Source organism: Physella acuta, unplaced genomic scaffold (assembly GCF_028476545.2).
Source record: "Physella acuta isolate Inbredline_101_S28 unplaced genomic scaffold, ASM2847654v3 ptg000943l, whole genome shotgun sequence".
NCBI lineage: Eukaryota > Metazoa > Mollusca > Gastropoda > Physidae > Physella > Physella acuta.
The window spans coordinates 364,655-388,529 of NW_026732460.1; the positions used below are offsets into that span (position 1 = coordinate 364,655).

Here is a 23,875-nt window from a genome sequence, read left to right on the forward strand (position 1 = left end):
GCCAACGCGTGCTATTTTGGGAAACGGTACGAGGGGATTCAGACGGCCTGTCAACTTTGATTGATAGGATGCAGATGTTTATGACACGGACTGTACGTTAGAACTGCGCAACTAGGGTCGGAGACATCGAGTACAAGTATCGATTACGGAGGAATACAAGTACGAAGATGAGTACGAATACAAGGGATAAATAGGAGGGGACGGCTGAACTCGTTCTCTTCCCTCTTCATCGCTCGCTTTAGATCAGTCAGTCTGTGTGACATATCAAGTTGGTTATATTGTGTTAAGAAGGACAATAGACATGTGGATTCAGTTATATGAAGTCTAGTGAGGACTGTTAGGGGTCAGTTGATTCAGACTATTATTATGAAACATTCCTGTTGATTCATTGTGTTATATTGAAGCATTTCTTGATTCATGTAATAAAAGGATCAATAGCGAACCTGCATCTTCGAGTCTTTCTACTGTAGTCGATGTTGTGTAGCATGAGTGGTTCAACTCGTTACAATTGGCGTTGTCGGGCAGGATAGACTCGGGGAAGGTTACATATATATATATATATATATATATTTATATATATATATATATATATATATATATATATATATATATATATATATGTTAGTAATAAAATTGGTATGGACTTTTTGTAAACTATTGCATCTATATGTCAAGTTATATCTGGACCGTATGTGTCAGGTAATGTATGACCTTACGAGGGTCAAGGCAGGGTAATGTATTCACAAACACGGTAGACACAATCAATTATCTGTGACGGACGCGATGTTGGTAGATGAAAGAGAAGAGTCAAGAGGAGGCATTCACCACAGATACAGTCGTAAGTGGATATAATGACATGGTAATTAAGTATAGCAGTAGAAGTACTGTAGGGATTGACTGGGGTGGGGCGGGGGGGGGGGGGAGTTTTTAAGGATAATTCATCATCTTTTTTTTTCGTGCCCAACACATATGGGGCAGATAAAGAAGAGTTCAACTGCTACAGAGGTCTCGGCCTAAGAAAGGATTGTGTTGACAGCCCTATGCCCAGCCGCCTTTGTTTTCCTTGAGCCACGCCATTCCATCTAATGATACTTAGTCATCTCTATTTAAAGCGGTTAAGACGTATGAGTGTCGAACTTCCCTAGGCCAACCAGCTCGGATGGGGAAAGTAAAGACGGCTGGGCATGGTGTTGACCCCACCATATCATGGTCAAGAAATGTATGAACTCTACTTTAACTACCCAAATTGATCGCTAAGTCTAAAGACTTATATTTCCACTTTTTCTTATCCAATTGTGATTATGTCGATGTAATAAATATTTAAGTTGCAACTAAAATATGGAAAGAAAATATTTCGTTTGAAATGTTGTAAGGTTTATTTTGTCTCTTTCTTCTCTTATATTCTGGAAATATTTTTTTTTTAAGTTGGCGATACGGGAGGGGGGGGGGGGCGGCATTGAGCTAAAGCATGTTTAAATTATAGGTGAATTCGTTATTTTATCTAACACAACTCAACAAACCTCCGATTCTAAGGTTTGTCACTACAGAGCTGAATCAATATTTAGACAGAGAAACCTTACGACGACCCGTTAGAGAATCCTTAGATCTTCTACACGTCAGTGCTCACTTGTCAGGCTTCTTTCATTTTTCCCGTCAGCCACAAATGTTGTCAACACGTTACGTGTTAACAAAGAAATTGTCACAATAACAGATACAACCACCCTAAGTATCACCACATCACCACATCAACACCAAGTACCACCACACCAAGTACCACCACACCAAGTACCACCACACCAAGTACCACCACACCAAGTACCACCACACCAAGTACCACCACACCAAGTACCACCACACCAACCACACCAAGTACCACCACACCAAGTACCACCACACCAAGTACAACCACACCAAGTACAACCACACCAAGTACCACCACACCAAGTACCACTACACCAAGTACCACCACAACAAGTACCACCACACAAATTACCACCACACCAAGTACCACCACACCAAGTACCACCACACCAAGTACCACCACACCAAGTACCACCACACCAAGTACCACCACACCAAGTACCACCACACCAAGTAGCACCACACCAAGTACCACCACACCAAGTACCACCACACCAAGTACCACCACACCAAGTACCACCACACCACCACACCAAGTACCACCACACCAAGTACCACCACACCAAGTACAACCACACCAAGTACAACCACACCAAGTACCACCACACCAAGTACCACTACACCAAGTACCACCACAACAAGTACCACCACACAAATTACCACCACACCAAGTACCACCACACCAAGTACCACCACACCAAGTACCACCACACCAAGTACCACCACACCAAGTACCACCACACCAAGTACCACCACACCAAGTACCACCACACCAAGTACCACCACACCAAGTAGCACCACACCAAGTACCACCACACCAAGTACCACCACACCAAGTACCACCACACCAAGTACCACCACACCACCACACCAAGTACCACCACACCAAGTACCACCACACCAAGTACCACCACACCAAGTACCACCACACCAAGTACCACCACACCACCACACCAAGTACCACCACACCAAGCACCACGACACCAAGTACCATTACACCAAGTACCACCACATCAAGTACCACCACACTAACCACACCAAGTACCACCACACCAAGTACCACCACACCAAGTACCACCACACCAAGTACCACCACTTCAACTGGTCAACTACAACAGCCTACACGCATGTTATAGTCTTACACATCTGAGGTGGACACACCAGTCTACACACATGTTTTGGACACACCAGTCTACACACATGTTTTGGACACCTTTCTACATGCATGCGATAGCCTTACACGCTACGTTATAAGCCATAATGATCACACTTTTATAAAATACGAGCCGCGGATTGTCTACAATGAAAGAACTGGGTGACAAAAAAATAAATAAATTTTATTTGAAAGTTTTTTAGGCCGTCAAATTTTTTTTCATTTGAAAAGCATGGAATGGTTGCAAATGTGAAAAAGGCGTCTGTGCATACTGTTTTTACCGTTATTGAATACATAGACATCCATTATAAATGTTAGCAGAATGTGGTGGTTTGTTCGTGGTGGGTTGTTCATGGTGGGTTGTTCGTGGTGGGTTGTTCGTGGTGGGTTGTTCGTGGTGGGTTGTTCGTGTGGGTGGGTGGGTTGTTCGTGGTGGGTTGTTCGTGGTGGGTTGTTCGTGGTGGATTGTTCGTGTGGATGGGTGGGTAGTTCGTGGTGGGTTGTTCGTGGTGGGTTGTTCGTGTGGATGGGTGGGTTGTTCGTGGTAGTTTGTTCGTGGTGGATTGTTCTAGGTGGATTGTTTGTGGTGGTTTGTTCGTGGTGGATAGGTGGATAGTTCGTGGTGGATTGTTCGTCGTGGATTGTTCGTGGTGGGTTGTTCGTGTGGATGGGTGGGTTGTTCGTGGTAGTTTGTTCGTGGTGGATTGTTCAACTCGTGATATAGACTTCTAGACATGATTTTAATCCATTTTAAATACTCAAATTTTTTAAGATAGAATATAATCTCGTAGAAAAAAGAAATGCACACCAAGTGAACGCTAAATAAAAGTGTGCATAATAGTGCGCAATATTATTAGTACTTTATAAATTTACATGCGTTTTTTGAGAAATCGGAAATAGCGTAAATAAGTACTTCCGGTCAACGGAAATTACTCAATATTTGATAGAAGGTAGAGAATTAGATCTTTTACTTAAGATCAAATTTCATTTATCTATCTGAAATAGTACTCAAGTTATAGGCTTTTGAAAAATTCAAAGTAGAAAAAGTACCACTTCCGGTTATCGGAAATCGCTCAAAAGTTGATACGGATCTACGATTTTGATAAAATACTTATATATGAAATTTCATCAACCTAGCTGTAACGGTACTCAAGTTATCGTGTTTACACACGGACACACACACACACACACACACACACACACACAGACATACGGACAAGATTGCAAAATTATGTTTTTCCGTATCAGTGAGATGTAAAACGTCGAGATTTGCAAAAATCTCGATTTTTTTTTTGCACGATTACAAGACTTTCTATATACTTCGTATATACGAGAAAGTAATTAAGCAAGAATAAACCGGTAGTGATCTCCCCTAAACTTTCTCGAATATTCTTATATAAAACAACAGGGGATGGTAACTGGGGATATAGTTATGATCTTTAATCCATTTTAAATACTGAAACTTTTAAAAATAGAATAGAATCTCAGTAAAAAACAATTGCGCACCAAGCGAACGCCTAATAAAGGTGTGTATAATAGTGCGCAATAGTATTAGTACTTTATAAATTTACATTAGTTTTTTGAGAAATCCGAAGTAGCGTAAAGTACTACTTCCGGTCAATGGAAATTACTCAAAATTTAACAGAAGGTAGAGAATTAGATCTTTTACTTACATGTGAAATTTCATTTATCTATCTGAAATAGTACTCAAGTTATAGGCTTTTGAAAAATTCAAAGTAGAAAAAGTACCACTTCCGGTTATCCGAAATCGCTCAAAAGTTGATACGGATCTACGATTTTGATATAATACTTGTATATGAAATTTCATCAACCTAGCTGTAACGGTACTCAAGTTATCGTGTTTACACACGGACACACACACACACACACACACACACACACACACACGGACACACAGACATACGGACAAGATTGCAAAATTATGTTTTTCCGTATCAGTGAGATGTAAAACGTCGAGATTTGCAAAAATCTCGATTTTTTTTTTTTGCACGATTACAAGACTTTCTCTATACTTCGTATATACGAGAAAGTAAAAAACAAGAATATAACTATGTAAAGAATGTTTGACATTTAGTTTTTCATCCATCTTAAACGAACAGACGGCTGGAATTTGACCAGGGTCTCCACACGCTCTGGGAGACACTAGCAGAAGTGCACGAAATGATATCCCATTTTTATTTTTTTTTACATTATAAAATATTTTAATTCCAAATTTTTCACCGTGAGCTAATATTTTTTTTCTAGACAGATAACAGTCCGATACTGGTAACCGGCTTGTAATATCGCTGCCATGCGCTCTGGTTGCTATAGCAACACCCCCCTAAACATCTATCCCTGTCAAATCGGCTTTTCTCTACCCGTCCCACCGCCGTTGTCCCGCCCCCCGCGCCGTAGTTCCACCCCAGAGAGAATATTGGAGCGGGCAAATTATAGTCGCCGACAATCAATACCACACCACGGCCGGGGGTATGGCTACCTCGCCGGCTCAGGGTCGGGGGATCTCACACTATCGGCCGCGGCTAACCGGGGCTTATGTGTAGTATCTCCGGGGGTCATGGGGGTGTCCCTGGGGGTCATGTGTAGATTCCCCAGGGGTCATGTGTAGTATCCCCGGGGTGTGTTATGTAATAAATCCATGGTGCGTGTGAAGTACCCCGAGGGTCATGCATAGTTTCCCCAGGGGTCATGTGTTGTAAACCGGAGATGATGTGTATTTCCCTTGGATTCATAGGTAGTATCCCGGGGGTCATGTGTAATAACCCCGGCAGCTGGGTATCCAACTGACCAGACTATCCCCATACCACCCCTATCTATTAAATAATTACTGGGAAGAACATTACTACTGTATTTGACACTGGCTTTATAAAATTAGCGAAATCATCTTTAATTCGATCTTTTAAAAATGTTCTATCTACTTGTTGTGTATCACACTGTTTGTATTAACTCGAGACTTGAAACTAAGTTATCCTTACACAAACATCTACCTACATTCAGCGTTTTCCAGGCATTTCTTCGGGGGTCAGAAACTGCCCCCCCCCCACACCTACCATTATCCCCCTCATAAAGAAATATCATAATATCATTTATAAAGCAAATATATTCTTTTACTATTGTCCCTTCCACCCCCCCCATGACAGTTCATGTGTTGTCGTCCCCTCCCCCCACTTAAAGAAATATTCCCTATATTTAACATGAGTGCACCAAGCAGGCAAATCCAACCTAACATGAGAATCCCTGTTTACTTCCATTCATCCGTCTTGGATACTCGTGTGATCAAGGATTAGAGGAAGGGGGGGGGGGTAATGAGGGGTATTTTGTTTGGACAAACAGCTGAGTAGTCCGGACCCGCGTCTGTTGATGTTTAAGATTGAAACGTTTTAATCTAAAGGAGAAGATTAGTTTAATGATTTTTTTTTTCTCGCTGGTCAGACAGGGGCGGTAAGCTAGGTTGGGTAGTATGTTAACAAGGGCGGTAAGCCAGGTTGGGTAGTATGTTAACAAGGGCGGTAAGCCAGTTAAGGTAGTATGTTAACAAGGGCGGTAATCTAGATAAGGTAGTATGTTAACAAGGGCGGTAAGCTAGGTTGGGTAGTATGTTAACAAGGGCGGTAAGCCAGATAAGGTAGTATGTTAACAAGGGCGGTAAGCCAGATAAGGTAGTATGTTAACAAGGGCGGTAAGCCAGATAAGGTAGTATGTTAACAAGGGCGGTAAGCCAGATAAGGTAGTATGTTAACAAGGGCGGTAATCTAGATAAGGTAGTATGTTAACAAGGGCGGTAAGCTAGGTTGGGTAGTATGTTAACAAGGGCGGTAAGCCAGATAAGGTAGTATGTTAACAAGGGCGGTAAGCCAGATAAGGTAGTATGTTAACAAGGGCGGTAAGCCAGATAAGGTAGTATGTTAACAAGGGCGGTAAGCCAGATAAGGTAGTATGTTAACAAGGGCGGTAAGCCAGATAGGGTAGTATGTTAACAAGGGCGGTAAGCCAGATAAGGTAGTATGTTAACAAGGGCGGTAAGCCAGATAGGGTAGTATGTTAACAAGGGCGGTAAGCTAGGTTGGCTAGTATGTTAACAAGGGCGGTAAGCCAGATAAGGTAGTATGTTAACAAGGGCGGTAAGCCAGATAAGGTAGTATGTTAACAAGGGCGGTAAGCCAGATAGGGTAGTATGTTAACAAGGGCGGTAAGCTAGGTTGGCTAGTATGTTAACAAGGGCGGTAAGCCAGATAAGGTAGTATGTTAACAAGGGCGGTAAGCCAGATAGGGTAGTATGTTAACAAGGGCGGTAAGCTAGGTTGGGTAGTATGTTAACAAGGGCGGTAAGCCAGATAAGGTAGTATGTTAACAAGGGCGGTAAGCCATATAAGGTAGTATGTTAACAAGGGCGGTAAGCCAGATAAGGTAGTATGTTAACAAGGGCGGTAAGCCAGATATGGTAGTATGTTAACAAGGGGGTAAGCCAGATAAGGTAGTATGTTAACAAGGGCGGTAAGCCAGATAAGGTAGTATGTTAACAAGGGCGGTAAGCCAGATAAGGTAGTATGTAAACAAGGGCGGTAAGCCAGATAAGGTAGTATGTTAACAAGGGCGGTAAGCTAGGTTGGGTAGTATGTTAACAAGGGCGGTAAGCCAGATAAGGTAGTATGTTAACAAGGGCGGTAAGCCAGATAAGGTAGTATGTTAACAAGGGGGTAAGCCAGATAAGGTAGTATGTTAACAAGGGCGGTAAACCAAGTTGGGTATTGTGTTAGCAAGGGTGATTAGCCAGATGAGGTAGTATGTTAACAAGGGCGGTAAGCCAGATAAGGTAGTATGTCAACAAGGATGATAAACCAGGTTGGATAGTATGTCATTAAGGGTAGACAATAGAATGTCACTATTTTGTTACAAATTGTTATGTTTGACGAAATTGCCCTCAACACAATCAAGTATCCCGTAACATCTAGGTCACTGACTCCTATTTCAGCCTGCTTTTCTTTTTGAATTAGCTCTCACAGCTTTTGTCCATTCACGAACATACTGTAGTGCTACACCGGACAAAGAACATCCTGTAGTGCTACACCGGATGACAGGAAACAATACATAAAATGTCATAACACAGTATTCACAACAAGTCACTCAGTCCCAGCACTAGTGTGGGAATCCGTCATGTCCAACGATCGTTGTTGTTGTGGTTGAGATCGACGTTTATGTTGTCTCTTTCACCATGTACCGTCATTGCTTCCCTGTTCTCGAAATTTCTAAAAATGCGTTCTGTTTTGCGTCATGTTTAACTACTTCCTTCTCATATAAAAAAAAATTATAAAAACCGATAAAACATTATAAAAACCGAAAAATCATTATAACAACCGAAAAAAAAAAACAAAGAAAAAATACATTATGTTTGCTTAAGCCTGCTCATTAGACTGTTAAATTGTTTATATAAATGGACAGACGTTGTATAGAGCAGGCCGGATGAAAGCGAGATTTTCTGCAACTTCCCCAGTTTTGTAAATTTTCTCTGTATTGAATTATTCAATAAACACGTTTAAAAAATTATATACCACGTATTGCTTTTAAAGAAAGTGCTAAGGGCTTTTACATTTTGCTGCCATGTTAATGCGAGGGATGAAAGTGGAAGCTTTGTTAAAGTTTGTTATATAAAGTGTTGCGATGCTCTATGGCATGTAACATTGTAGCGTTGTGTATGGTAAGGTTGATAACACATTGCCTTTTTTTATACTTTTGCCTAATTGAACTCAATTGTTAAGAATTGAAAACGGAGTTGGGATATTAATTATTAGATAAAGTTAGGGGCCCCGGGCTACTGCCTGGTCACCCCCCCCCCCCTTCATCCGCTACTACTTTTGTTGGGTACATATAATAACATAATGTATAAGAACAAATAATCACTATGAATGTATTTCTTTTTGTTATGGTCAGTCATTTCCAATAGACATTAATATAAACCATTCCATATGATGACGATCAATAACATTCAGAAAATTCACAGCAAAAAATAATCATTCCAACAAAAGTATTAAACATCAATATTTTTAATTATAATAAAATTGATTTATTTCTATCAATAAAACACGCTGAAGCGTACCTTCAATAACATTATAACATATGATGCACGGCAGCTAGTATACTTGTACATGTCACATCAGTCTAATGTACACACCAGTCATTTCTTCATTTCCTCATTCAATCTATTGTACACAAGTATTTCTTCATTCCGTCTATTGTAGGGACCAGTCATTTCTTCATTCCATTTATTGTACACTTAAGTCATTTCTTCATTCAATCTATTATACACATATATCATTTCTTCATTCCATCTATTTTACACATAAGTCATTTCTTCATTTCATTTATTGTAAACATAAATCATTTCTTCATTTAAATTATCGTGCACTTAAGTCATTTCTTCATTCAATCTATTGTGCACATAAGTCATTACTTCAAACAATTCATTGAGTTTACGTCTCCGATCTAAGATCATGACAAATCTGTAATAATAAATTATAGAGAGGCAGGGGCGAGGGGGCGGGTAGAATAAGGTCATATACAGCGACATGACTCCAGCGTGCTTGAAGGTTAAAAACTAATTAATTTTAATTAATATTAATGAGAGGCTCGTAAGCTAAGGCTACGCTTCAGTGAGTTTTGTTGTTGTCAGTGAAGTCATGCGTGTCGGAGACAGATGTTGAGTGGGGTTAGCGTGCTGTCTGACATTTGTAACACGTGATCACAGATTTCTGGTCATTTCAACAGAAAAACAGTCACGTGATAGGTGTAGATATTGTCATGTGTGTTGGGTAAAGATATAGTTATTGGTTTTGGGTAAAGATATTGTCATGTGTGTTGGGTAAAGATATAGTTATTGGTTTTGGGTAAAGATATTGTCATGTGTGTTGGGTAAAGATATAGTTATCGGTTTTGGGTAAAAATATTGTCATGTGTGTTAAATGACGATATTGTCATGTGTTTTACGTGAAGATATTGTCATGTGTTTTCGCTGACGATAATGTTGTGTGTTCACATACTTCTAACACACATCCTAGTCATAAAGTAGGAAAAAATATTGTCATAATCATGTATTGACAGACTTTATATTACTTTATAACAAAAATACCCATACGCTTGTGGAAAATACTGGTTTAAATACACAGTCATCATATAACATCATATATCAGGATACAAAACAAGTTTATCATACGGGTTCTGTTATATTTGCTATTTAAACACAAAATGTCATCACAAGCAAGAACTTGGTCCTGCAAACTACTCTTGTATAGTATGTACCGTGTGTGTTTGTAAGTTTTATCCAGTGAATTCACATTGAACTCTTTCGTCATTCTTTTTTCCCATTTTTTCCGCTTTTTAAGATCAAGCATTTTAAGTACCAAGTTCATCAAATGAATTCTTGTTGCTTTTGTCCAGGGGTCTCCAAACTTTTCAGTCCAAGGGCCGCATTAACTATCAAATTTCAGTTCGGGGGCCAGTTTCTTCCTGGCATGTCTTTGATTTTTCTGCGCCAAGTTCCTCATCATCACCAACAAACGATTTTTCCTGGGACAAAAAGATCTCCGCGGGCCGGATGAGAGGACATCGCGGGCCGCATTCGGTCCGCGGGCCGTAGTTTGGAGACCCCTGCTTTAGTCTTTTGCTTTTATCAATTGACTCACATAAAAAACAAGACAACCATCAGGAAATATAAGTCACTTATTGCTTTTTTGTATGATTCACTTTTGTAAGTGACCTTTCCTTAAAACAATCATCTGTGTTTTGGAAAAGAAACTTCAATATAAAGCTCTAGCAGTACAAAAATAATAATGACGATTCAATAGTTCAAGGTAAATACTTTATGATCAAATTGTTTTGTATTGAATACGACACACATATTACCCGTAGGCTACATGTAGTTCCGTGCACTGTAGGATACTCAGACTTGAAAAGACTTGACTGTCTAGCTCAAAATCTTAAAGACGACCAAAATCTTGTAAACATTTTAAATTTTAAGATAAATATTCTTGCAGAGAGCTTAGCATTAAGCGATATAAAAATTAAAATACCCTTTCAAACCTTACGCGGCCCATGTAGCAGGTGAAGTAGAGTTCGCCTGGGATAGTGAGATTAAGATATACTAGCCGACCCGCTGCGTATCATACGCCGCTATTTAGTTGTTTTTTTTTTCTACTTTTATAATGTGTGAATTCGACAGTACCAATGCTGCCACTGAAAATATTTGCTTAAAAACACTAAACCCCCCTTCCCACCCCCCCCCCACGTGAAAGCAGCCTCCTCTTAGTTACCTCCTCTAAGTTTAAATTTCGTTTCAAACTAAATTATCTGCCCCTAATAGCCGTCACCAAACCCGTCTCTATGATTGTAAAATGTAAACAGCGTGAACCACAGCTCACCAGACCATGTGAGGGGGTGGGGGTGGGGGTGGTAGTGATAGTGAGGAAGAGAGGGGACTGTAAGGCGCGCTTGCAGCTTGTTTTCTAACGGCTCCCAGAAGAGAATTATAAATATAGATTATCTTGTAGAAAACTTTAAGTTCAATAAGGGTTCTTGAAACCCATTCGTTTCTATCAATACGTCTTCATGTTAAAGCCCCAATACACTGTCCCCTCACTAAACCTCTGGCCCTTCCCCCAAACTTCTAGCCCATCCCCTATCAACATTTAAAATTCATTTGAACTAGTAGTCTTCATGCTGTTATTCCTGTAATACCATGCTTTGTTTATTGCTATCGTTAACAACATCTATGAGTATCATCAACTTTAAAGTATTTCAAGTTTTCTTCAGTGCTTACATGATGCCCAAAACGAACAGTGAACATTTTTGAAAAGTATAAGCCTATATATAAAAGTACTAGTTTAGGATATACTTGACTGCTGATAAGATTTTTAATATTGAAACAAATCCACCTAAAGGTTAAAGCACATACATGTAGAGATTTTAATATAGAACATGAATTACAACTTGACAATGGTAAAATAAATTATCAATGGATAAAATATTGGCAGTGCATAGTCGTCTTGTAAGGTCTTTGAAAACATGGCAATCAAATAAATTAAATTATGTAAATGACAGCTTTAAAGTGTGATTGGGTAATGACCTTCCTTAATTAAGACATATTAGCAGAAGGGGCACCTTCATTCGTCACCTGAATCTTGTTCATAGTTTGTTTAAAGTATTCTGTTACTTTTTACACATTAGATATATGCATTTTTTGCATTCAAACAAATAAACTTTATTACATGATATAGTTGTAGTCCTTATCCAATAATCTTATCAGATCTATATAATCTAAATCTAAACAAATAAATAAATCTTAGTCCAATGAAAAATCCGAAGTAAAGTATTTGTTAATGATCCAAACGAGCCTATATCCTAACCGAAACCAAACAGTTAAACCAAGAATATTGCGTCATCACCAGGCCCTATGAACAAACGTGAACCCGGGGTCAGTCAATAAAGGCACGTTGACTTTAGGGGCACATATGCCCGTGATGAACACGTCATCCAGCCAGATGGGTTTAATCCTGAGGGCAGCGTTGTACAACAACGTCACTGTGCTTAGCGGGTAGCCCAGTAGCCCACCCAGGGCAAAGGGGGGCAACACCTTCTGAGAATACTCACTGACAGGGAGGTAATATTTACTGGCGTTATTCCTCACCGCTTCCCAGTTCTCTTTCTTGTCTCCTAAAATAAAATTTTCGAATTTTTCATTGGTCCGTTTCATTATGGAGATAAGTTCAGACGTGTTGACTTTGACGTCGTCATCGGTGCGTATGACGTAGGACGTTTGTTTACAGTAGGTTATCGCCCATTTCAACATGGACATGGCTTTCAACCGGATGTTTTTATACACGTCTGGAAAGTTTTCTTGCACAATATCTTGATACTGGTTAGCTTCCTCGTCTATTTTAGACTGTATAGTCTGGTTGTTATTTTCCGGTTTTCCAAGAAAAAACAACAGTTTCGCTTTGTTACTTTCATTAGTAACAAATTCCCCTCTATCGCTTTGTCGAACTTTTCCCCTTTTTTCAAAATTCTCCGGAGCAGAAGGCACAACAAAAAGCACTTCCGTTTCACCTTCCGCGCATGCGTTTTCTGGGTTATGCGTGTAGGAGCTGACGTGGTTGTCGATGATTGGCTGGGAGAGGAAGGAAATGACCTGCTTCTTCTTCTCCACCTCAGCCAGCAGCTTCCGGTTGATGGCCTGCAAGACCTGTGCGTCCAGGTTAGGGACGGTCAGGTTTTCCAGAACCTGGTACCCGTAGCTGGGGACGTCTTTCTCTGGCGGCTTCAGCTGGTCTAACACGCAGTTTAGAAGAGAGTCTAGAACCAGGGCTTTGGACGATTGAACAGACAGGAGGTCAAAGCTCTCGATGACCTTGGAGACCATCTGCCTGGCCTCCCATTGGACGCGGTCGTCACGTGCCACGACGACTTCCGGGAAGTTCTGGGTGTGCAGCAGCATGCACAGGTTGGCGACCAGCGAGACGACGAGAACACCTGCAAGCAGCAGGCGGATCTGCACTGGCCCCATCTGGCAGGTGGTCACCACGTGTCAACAGTCACCTGGTGATCGTGTCACCAGTCAACTGGGTCACCAGTCACCTGGGTCACCAGGGTCACCTGGGTCACCAATCAGGTCTCAACAATCACATTCAACCTGGAGAAAAAAAAGTAAATTTTAAGATGTGTTTCTTGATGTTTCACATGGTTCATTATCGCACAAAGTTGATGGTCAGATTACAATTGATACTGGTAAAAATGTATGTATGTATAGATATATATAAATATCTTGAGGCATATATGGGAAATCTAAAGTGTTTTGAGTCATTTATAAAACGTCATTTAGTAATTAATCGAAGGTCATTAAGTCACCTATCAAAGGTCATTGAGTGATCTATCAGAAGTCATTAAGTCATTATCAAAGGTACTTAAGTTATGTATCAAAGGACATTAAGTCATCTATTATAGGTTATAATAGATCCATCATCTATAAATTTAATTATATTCATGGAGACCATAGAAAACACCATGCAGCTTAGCCACCGCCCCCACCCCCACCTGTCAGGTGAGCTGTGGTTCACGCTAAATGTTTACAGTCGTAGAGCCGGGTTAGTGACGGCTATTAGGGGCAGATCATTTAGTATTAAACTATTTGAAACGAAGGGGAGGTAATATTTTCTGATTGATCTTTTCTTTGTCTGGGCAGGGGGGGGGGAGGGAGGGCGGGAGGGGGTAGTGTTGAATTCACAAATTATGAATCGCTGATAAACAGAAAATAAAACAACTAGATGGCGGCGTATACTACGTCGCGGGGGGTCAGCTCGTAAGTTAATAATTCTTCTATCAAAGTTTATTGAATCACAATAAATACCGTATGTAGTCAAAAATAAACGTCATTTTAGAGAAAACTCACGAGATATATCAAAAGCTTTGGCTGGAGATTTTATAAATATCCTCTGTAGAGCACGGACGTTAAAAACCTAATCAAATGAAACAAACTGTCGTTGTGGTGGAGTTATTTGATTAGCTCTCTTCACAGGACTGCGGGGGTGGGGGTGGAGGAGGGGGGGGGGGGGCTTCTTTTAATGAGTTGTTTGTTACGGCAGGTGATTCATCTGACCAAATGAAAAGTGGCTGACATTTACGTCTGATTGGCTGACAGGTAAAGGGAGGGAAGGGGGGGGGGGGCTAGTTGTTGTTGAAGGTAGTGGAGGTAGGCGAGATTTGAAGGGTATGGAGAGGTTTGAAGGGGTTGACGAGGTTTGAAGGGGTTGGCGAGGTTTGAAGGGCTTGTCGAGGTTTGAAGGGGTTGGCGAGGTTTGAAGGGGTTGGCGAGGTTTGAAGGGGTTGACGAGGTTTGAAGGGGTTGGCGAGGTTTGAGGGGGTTGGCGAGGTTTGAAGGGGTTGACGAGGTTTGAAGGGGTTGACGAGGTTTGAGGGGGTTGGCGAGGTTTGAAGGTCTTGTCGAGGTTTGAAGGGGTTGGCGAGGTTTGAGGGGGTTGGCGAGGTTTGAAGGGGTTGGCGAGGTTTGAAGGGGTTGGCGAGGTTTGAAAGGGTTGGCGAGGTTTGAAGGGGTTGGCGAGGTTTGAAGGGGTTGGCGAGGTTTGAAGGGTTTGGCGAGGTTTGAAGGGGTTGGCGAGGTTTGAGGGGGTTGGCGAGGTTTGAACGGGTGGATTGGGAAAGAGTTCGGGGGGAGAGATGGTTGAGGTGGTTGTTGAAATGGTTGAAGTGCTGGTTTTGGGAGAGTAGAGGTAGGAGAGGATATGAGGTAAAGAGGTGTGGGTGAGAGGTAGGGTGAAGAGGTGTGGGTAGTTGTTACATTCAGAGGTGGTGAGTGTAAGGGTTCATCCATTTATGACGTCCACAATTTCTTTTTGGATTTTTTACCCCCTCCCCCCCCCCCCCACGTCCACAAAAATCTACTAATTTATCTTATGAAAGTCCACACGCGTCCGCAAAAGTCATTTTTTTCGGACCCCCCCCCCCCCCTCCGTGTGGCTGTCATAAATGGATGATCCCTAGGGTGAAGAGGTGTGAGTAGTTGTTACATTGAGAGGTAGGGGGTGTACGTTCCCGAGTGAAACAAGGTGTGTAAAAATCATCTCACTTTTTTAAAGCTTGACAGACTGTGTGAAAATCTAACCGTGAGTACGACTGTATTATACTACTCGCACTATTGTCGTCTACATGTAAACGAAATCATTGCTTGTATTATGCTGTAGGGGTCTGTGGCTTAACAGGAAAGTTTAAATTAGACTCGATGGCTGCAGAGGCGTAGCTAGAGCAAGGCGGGTCGGGCGGCCGCCCCGAGTGCCGACCTTAAGGGGGCGCCAAATTGGGTAGAAAAATAAAGTAATAAGCTTATTCAGATCTGTTATACAGTCGACTTTGAGAAAATAGAGAGCTACTTGGTTCTAATGGCGGCTTTCTACGTTACTTGTGTGATACAGGAATAAACTATTAACGGTGACTGATGTGTGTGTGTGGGGGGGGAGGTGGTATTTTATCGCTAATGTGAATAAATATATATAAATATGGGGTAGCGCAAAATTGATAGTTCGTCCCGGGCGCCGAAATGGGTTGCTACGCCTCTGGATGGCTGGAAGCAGCAACCCATCTAGAAGAGTATACTCCTCCGAAATGAAACAACTGCTGCCTTGCAGATTTTTAAAGGATCATTTGGAGCGTTTTGGGTGCACCAAGTCTATGAAAATAAATCCAGAAAGAAACGCAGGCTGAAATCGGGGTCAGCTCCAATAAGTCACATGACAAGTTGACACGTGATGCTTTATTGTGTGGAAGGGAATCTCGTCTAACATTAGAATTTATAAGAAAGAGGACGAAGATTACGTAATGTGTTATTCTCTCACACAAAATAACTCCACATTTCGGCTACAGCTGATCTATTGATTTGTATTTTACTAACGTGTCGTCTGCTAAAAATCTCAAGCTAAAAGGAAATGAATGTTTTAGTCCAGCTCACAGTGGAAAGGTTGTGATGTGTAATCATGCGTGACAAACGTTTTAGACTGAGCAGATGATGCGTGAACCAAACCTTTATGGATCCGCTCAACCGTGAATTTCAATTGTGGGGGGTCACAGTTGCATGGACCAATTTCCGGGGACTTTTTTTGAGGATTTTGAGAGTTTTATCGACTAATTTCCGGAGCTTTGATATTTGTGAGAGTCTCATAGATCAATATCCGGGGACATGTGTTGAGGTATGTGAGAGTTTCATAGATCAATTTCCGGGCACTTGATGTTTGTGAGATTTTCATAGACCAATTTTCGGGCACTTGATGTTTGTGAGATTTTCATAGACCAATTTCCGGGCACTTGATGTTTGTGAGAGTTTCATAGATCAATTTCCGGGGACTTATTATGAGGTTTGAGAGAATTTCATGGACGCATTTCCGGGAACTTGTATTTGAGTATTTTTAGAGTTTCATGGACCGATTTCCGGGGTGTTGTGTTGATAGTTTTGAGAATTCAGGTTTCATAGACCATCCGGAGACGTGTTGAAATTTGTAAGAGTTTTATAGACCAATATCCGGATAAGCGAGATAGGTTTTGAGGATAAGATATCACTGCATGTGTTCGGGTATCCTATCTCTAAGCTTGTGTTAACGGTTGGGGTTCATAGGTCATCACTCAGGGTCGTATACCACACGTCTGTCGTCAGCATCACAAATCACAGTTACTAAGTCGTCCTCCCAAAAATCGATAACCTACCATGGGTTATGTTTCAAAAATCCCAAACTATGAGCCAATAAATCTTACATGATCGATTAGTATTTACTTGTCTAACGTAAACCTTGAGTCGTTGGCAGTATAAAGATTTATCACATTAACGTACATTGAGTTTAGTGTCATATGTCACAAGTTAAATGTTATTGGTCACAATTCACAAGTGAAATGTCAATTGTCACGAATAATGTTCTTTCTAAGGGGAAAATGTTAGTGCGGAACATGTCTTTTTTGTGCGTGGTGTTCTAAAAGTCTAAAAGTCATTCCAGGATATACTATAAATTTATAAAACGACTGCGGCAGGTTAAAATATATTGCGCGGCCGCGCAATAGCGCAGCTGACAGGGAACATTGATCAAACACCCCAATGGTCGGTCAACATAGAGTACAATCCAACACCCCACTAGGCCTCTAGAACTATTTGCCATTCTGTATCACGTATCAGTCATATCCAAGGAGTCAGTGTGTTGGTTTAACAGGAAGTTAAGAAAATAATCTGGTACTTAAGTTTACAGACTTGACTGTTTTCTACATTGTGTGACAGCCACATAACTGTTAAGGAACGGTGACTGGAAACTTGGGTCACTCGACCTAACTAAATGGGATAGGGGAGCCATTTCGCAATTTTCAATAACTAGATCTATATATGAACAGGAGGGGTGCGGGCGCAAAAGAGAAAGTTTTCTCCTGTGAAAAATATTGTAATTTTGTAATATTAGACCCCCAGTCGAATATCACTTCATGCAAAGTACGAGTGGAAATAATATCTTACAATAACAAAAGGATTTATAGTGCCTGGGGAGTGAAGTGTAGATTAAGAGAGCTGTGGTGTTTTTATCGTGTTATATTTTTATGAGCAGAAGTATTATGGTTTACGTTTATGTTCATGTTAGATAGTAGATTGTTAATTATGCAATATAAAGCGAAAGTAATTAATTAGGGCTAGGGCCTAGATCTATAAAGTAATTTTTAATAAAAAAAATTCCCATCAATTTTGTAATAAAAAAAAACAACGCTATTCAACTGACAATTACCATTTTAAACATCACATGGGCTAAAAATCAGATGAACTAACATGTTATTTTTTATCGGTTATTTTCTTGTTACGTAGGGATTATTCCAAGTTTTTTATCTGATCTTCGTCTTAGCAAAACTATTACGTGCGTGCAAATAAGTCCGACATCACGTATAAAACAAGAAAAATTAGCAGTTTTTAAATTTGGAATGGTTTTTTTTTTATTTAATGATATTGACTCTTTCACGAATAACGTCAAAAACTCAAAGGTGTGAGTCTAAAATGACTTTCAAAAAGAAAAAAAAAATGACATTTATTAGGCCCTACGGTTCGAACCCGCAAAATCAAACACGACAGCCAAACATTGTTCCACTTAACCACTTCATGCTTAACTCACCATTTTTAACTTTACTGAATAGAAAACACTTCCGACTGGGGATAGTCAGAATAAAGCTATTCCCAGTCGACAGCCAATAGACACTCTGCTTTGTCATTAGGCTTAATAATACATTTAGAAGAATTTCTTTACCGTTAAGATTCCAACACTAATTGCTTGAAGTCCAATTCATAATTAAACAAAAACTGTGGAAATATTTCAAGACCTGATCGTCAAAACCCAAACAGGAACAACCAGGATATGTGACAACCAGGATATGTGACAACCAGGAAATGTGACAACCCGTCAAGTAAAACTACAACGACTACAACCACACCACATGAAGCCAACGATAAGCCGACGACTGGCCTAGGCTACACGTGTTGGTAGAAATCACAGTGAGGAGGGGCGGGGGTCGGAGTGTTTCAGTTGAATCTGTCACTATGTCCGCACCTCCCCCTCCCACCTTTACCTACCCCCCCCCCCCTCCTATTGTATCGTAACGAGTCAGGTGACTTTAATAACGTTCCCCCGAGTGACGGTCGCTGAATTCAAGGCAGTTCACCCCCCCCCCTCCCCAAATACTGATCCTGAATGCACAAACATCAACATAGCCTACCGGAAAAGACGCGTCAAAATTTGACCTTCGACCTTTATAACAGCTAGGTCAGCCTGACACACTCGACATGCCCCACCTTTATATCATTATAGGATCAATTCACACCCGTAACACACTTAGCACACACACACCCTTTACACACTGACCACCCCGACCCCTCACAAAACACACCAACACACTTAGCACACACACCCTTAACACACTGACCACCCCCACCCCACAAAACACACCCACCACACTTAGCACACACACACCCCTTACACACTGACCACCCCACCCTTAACAAAACACACCCAACACACTGACCACCCCACCCTCACAAAACACACTGACCACCCACCCCAACCATCACAAAACACTCAACACACTGACCCTCCCCGCCCTCAATAAACACACAGACCACCCACCTCACCCCCACCCCTCACAACACACCCAACACACTGACCAACACGTTTCCTTGACGACAACGCCTGCCACCATCTCCCCACCCCCTCCCCGACTTCTTGCCGCAACCTAATACAGTGACCACTCTATTAACAACACCCCCCCCCAACCAGTAACTTTGTCAACTCCCAAACTAACCCACTCAAGTCCAAGTACTGTGACTGACCATGTGACTTTGACTGGTCATGTGATTTTGAACGGTCATGCCCCCCCCCCCTTTTGCTCCCCCTGCTCCCAACGCAGATGACGTCATACACCCCCTCCCCCCCCCACTCCACCGTGTGACTGAACAGGTCACTGGCTATCAATCAATTTTGACCCCGACACCGCCCGAATAGAATTTAATTATTTAAACCATTAGTCCAAGCAATTTTCCCCATACCGATTTCTCGACCTACCCACTTGAGCCAACACCGATAGAGATTTGGCCGATAGCCGTCCTTCACGTTTTGTTGTACGGTGTGAGATGAAATTTATTGGGCTGTTTTCTGGTCGACGTCTTAAATCTATGTGGGCCTAACGTCATAACGGCTAAACAATGCTACAGTTATGTGAATTTCAAATGGTTGAAATATAGGACACGTGAATTAGGTATATTTCCGTTAGCTGACTCAAATAGTAGGAAGACCTTCTTGTATATATATATATATATATATATATATATATATATATATATATATATATATATATATATATATATATATATATATATATATATATATGTAACTAGGGTGGGCCTAGTTACTAGTCACTATTGTTGAGAACGCGATAGTGCAGGTGTTGGACTGATAAGCCAACTGATAACGATCATAAAGCCACGGCGTAGTTTGGAAGGATACGACAAGCGCTGTCAACTTTGACACGACTTGGCTGACGAAACAGTGCAGATGTTATATTAAATCGGACTGTACGACAGAAGCGGCGTAATTAACATTCTGATGCAACGATTAGAATCGATTACGATTACGATTATGATAGAACCGAATACGACTACGGATACGAAGGGGATATAAGGAAGGCGACGGCTCAGTCTCTCGCTCTCTCTCGATCAGTCAGTCTGTGTGGCAGTATCAAGTTGGTTATATTGTGTTAAGAAGGACGATAGACATGTGTATTCAGTTATATGAAGACTAGTGAGGACTGTTGGGAGTCAGTTGATTCAAACTATTATTGTGAAGCATTCCTTTTGATTCATTATATTATTGTGAAGCATTTCTTTGATTCATGTAATAAAAGGATCAATAGCGAACCTGCATCTTCGAGTATCTATACTGTGGTCGATGTTGTGTAGAATGAGTGGTTAGACTCGGTAACATTTGGCGTTGTCGAGCAGAACTCGTTAACATTTGGCACTACAGGCAAATAGTCTCGTTACATTTGGCGCTGCGGACAGGATGAATTCAACTAGACTTGCCGCTTTAGGCACCCATAGTCAACCTTGTTCATAACTGTGTTTCGTGTGTGTGTGAATTCGAACATTCAGGAACAGTGAAAATTGAGGAACGAGGAAAATTTTTCATACACACACGGTAAGAAACGTCTTTTTTTATTTGAAGGAAATAAATAAAAGGGAAAACTGAAATCAGAATCGAGGAAATTGAAAAGAACAGAGATGAGACACCTTTCATTATCATTCTGGCTTGGTGTCACATGCTCTTTTGCTGCTGCAAGCACGTGGCTCAGTATACCCCTAGTTGTAGCACCAACTACCCTGGGGACAGCTATGGGGCTGACCACCAGCATCCAGATAATTGTCATTGGTATCTCCAACTGGGTTGTTGGACAAATACTGGGCAAAGATGGCAACCAAGATATGGATGTAACTCTTGGACACTGGAAATGTGTCATGATCTCCCTTTTGGGCAACACTATCTGCTGCATAGCTGCAACATTTTTCCTTGGTGTGAGTGGCAGACGCGGGAGTGATATTTTAGATATCGGAAAGGAACAAAAACTCCTGCTGGCCCAACAATCTGAGTCAGATAAGATAGGCAACGGTAAAGATGACCCTTTGCCTCCAGATGGACCAGGACAAAATGTGGACAAAAAGCCGATCCATATTGTGGTCCTGCCCAGTGAGTCCCACATCAACAAATTTTACGGGGACGGTGATCCAACCTTAACCAACAGGTTCAGTGAAGAGGTCAGGGCTGCCTGGGCCTCAAGATACATGTCACCAGAGGAAAGATTAAGACTGCTGATGGGAAGTATAGGAGAGACGGTCAGGGCAGAGGTAAAATGCCACGATAAAACCATCCAATCAGATCCAGATAAGGTGCTGGATCTGATTATGGAGACCTTTGGGGAGAGACGGTCGGGTTCGCAACTGCTAACGGTGTTAGTAGGCTTGAAGCAGAGAATGGCGGAGAGTGTGATGGAGTATTCACACCGAATGAACGGGGCCTTTGAAGCGGTAAAAGGCAAAATACCCGACATGGATGCGCGCCTGCTGAGGGACCATTTCATCGAGGGGCTGGCGACCCCTATGTCAAGAAGATATTTGAAAGAAGAGGTCTACAAAGACCCGCAGTTGACCTTCCTTCAGGTCAGGAACTCAGCGATCCGCAGGTCCGAGGATGAGGACCAATCGAACTGTTCGGTAGACAAAGTCTCTGTGCCGGAACAGAAACAATCCCCACCCACAGGGACCGGCACGATGGAAACCATGATGGCTCAACTGTTGGCCCACCTGCATAAGGTTGACCAAAGATTGGAGAGGTTAGAAAGCAGGCCAACAGCAGAGAATCAGGACAAAAACGGGACAAAACAGAGACAGGTTGGACAGCCGCGACCCGCCGGTCCATCGCTCCGGTGGACGGCTGACGGTAGACCAATTTGCTTGTCCTGTTCACAACCCGGACATATGGCACGGTATTGTCCGGTGAAACGATCGCCCTCTGTAAGGCAGGTCAAGGCTACAGAGCGGCGAGGTTATGGCGTAAGAAACAAAATTGGACAAACAATGAAAGAGTCTCCAACAAGACTCGAAGAGAAATTATCAGATATTGAAAAAATAAACTGTGAAATGAACTTTGATGTTGAAAAGTTTCAAGTGAACAATTTGTTGGCAGAGAAAAATGATGATAAGGAAGAAATTGGTAGACTTAAGAATGAGATCTCAAGGTTAACCATGAAACTGGATAGGGAAAGTTCATGTAAATTAGAAGCACAGGAGAAATGTTCATCTGTAGAGTGTCTGTTATCTGAAGAAGAAAATAGAAACTTTGTACCTGGTTTTGCAAAAATTGCCGCACCGTTGCATGACTTAAGAAACAAAATGACAAAGAAACACAGTAAGGAGAAAAAGAAAGGCAAAACACAACTGATAGGTGAATTATGGACTGAGGAATGCCTGAACTCGTTTAAGCTACTGAAAAAGGCTTTGACAGAGACGCCGATATTAGGATACGCAGAATTTGACAAACCATTTCGGCTAGAAATTGACGCCAGCTCGAAAGGTCTGGGAGCTGTGCTATCACAACAACAAAAGCAAGGTTTCAGGGTTATTGCGTATGCCAGTCGAGCTCTGAAGGAATCAGAGAAGAACATGACAAATTACAGCGCCATGAAACTAGAACTTTTGACATTAAAATGGGCTGTGACTGAAAAATTCAGGGACTATCTATTAGGTGCTAAATGTGTGGTATACACTGACAATAACCCCTTGAGTCACCTAAAGACAGCAAAGTTGGGATCCATCGAACAGCGATGGGCAGCAGAATTGGCACTCTTTGACCTGGAGATAAAATATCGCCCGGGGCGGTCCAATGGCAATGCGGACGCCTTATCAAGGAATCCTTACGAGAGACCGGGCGATGAGGAAGAAACGCTGACAGGAATATGTGAGGTCAGAGCGTCAACAGATATCCCTCACGGGGTGCAAGTGATGCAAAACGGGCAGACCGGGGTGGAGCACATTTCCACAGAGCCCGGACATATGGACATTAGTGATTTTAATTGTCTTAATCACAAAGAGATAAGAGATGCCCAGAGAACGGATAGTGGCTTACAGCCGCTGTTGAAACACGTCCAGGAACAAAAATTCCCAGGAAGAAGGGAAAGAGAACAATTTGGTCGAGAAACAAAGAAAATACTGAGTCAGTGGGACCGTCTCAGTATAAAGGATGGTGTTCTCATGCGGAGAATTCATGACCAAATTGATGGGACAATACACCAGGTGGTGGTGCCTGGACAATTACGAGAAGAAGTGCTAAGGTTGGCACATGACAGGGCAGGACACCAGGGTCAGGACAGGACGCACAAAATATTACGACAGAGGTGTTACTGGCCCAATATGGAAATGGAGGTCAAACGCCATTGTGAGGCTTGTGTGAGGTGTCA

The 23,875-nt window shown here is 41.7% G+C and overlaps 1 protein-coding gene across 1 annotated transcript; it reads right to left on the minus strand.

Annotated features, from left to right (window-relative positions):
- Window positions 1-12,166: 12,166 nt before the first annotated feature.
- On the minus strand, window positions 12,167-13,396 carry LOC131953719 (beta-1,3-galactosyltransferase 5-like). The gene has a single exon (XM_059317051.1). The coding sequence runs from the start codon at window positions 13,362-13,364 to the stop codon at window positions 12,243-12,245; it is 1,122 nt and encodes a 373-aa protein (XP_059173034.1). The 5' UTR covers window positions 13,365-13,396; the 3' UTR covers window positions 12,167-12,242.
- Window positions 13,397-23,875: the final 10,479 nt, after the last annotated feature.

Bases quoted from the DNA above. Each gene is read 5' to 3' on its own strand.
- LOC131953719 (XM_059317051.1), bottom strand. From the start codon at position 13,364: ATGGGGCCAGTGCAGATCCGCCTGCTGCTTGCAGGTGTTCTCGTCGTC.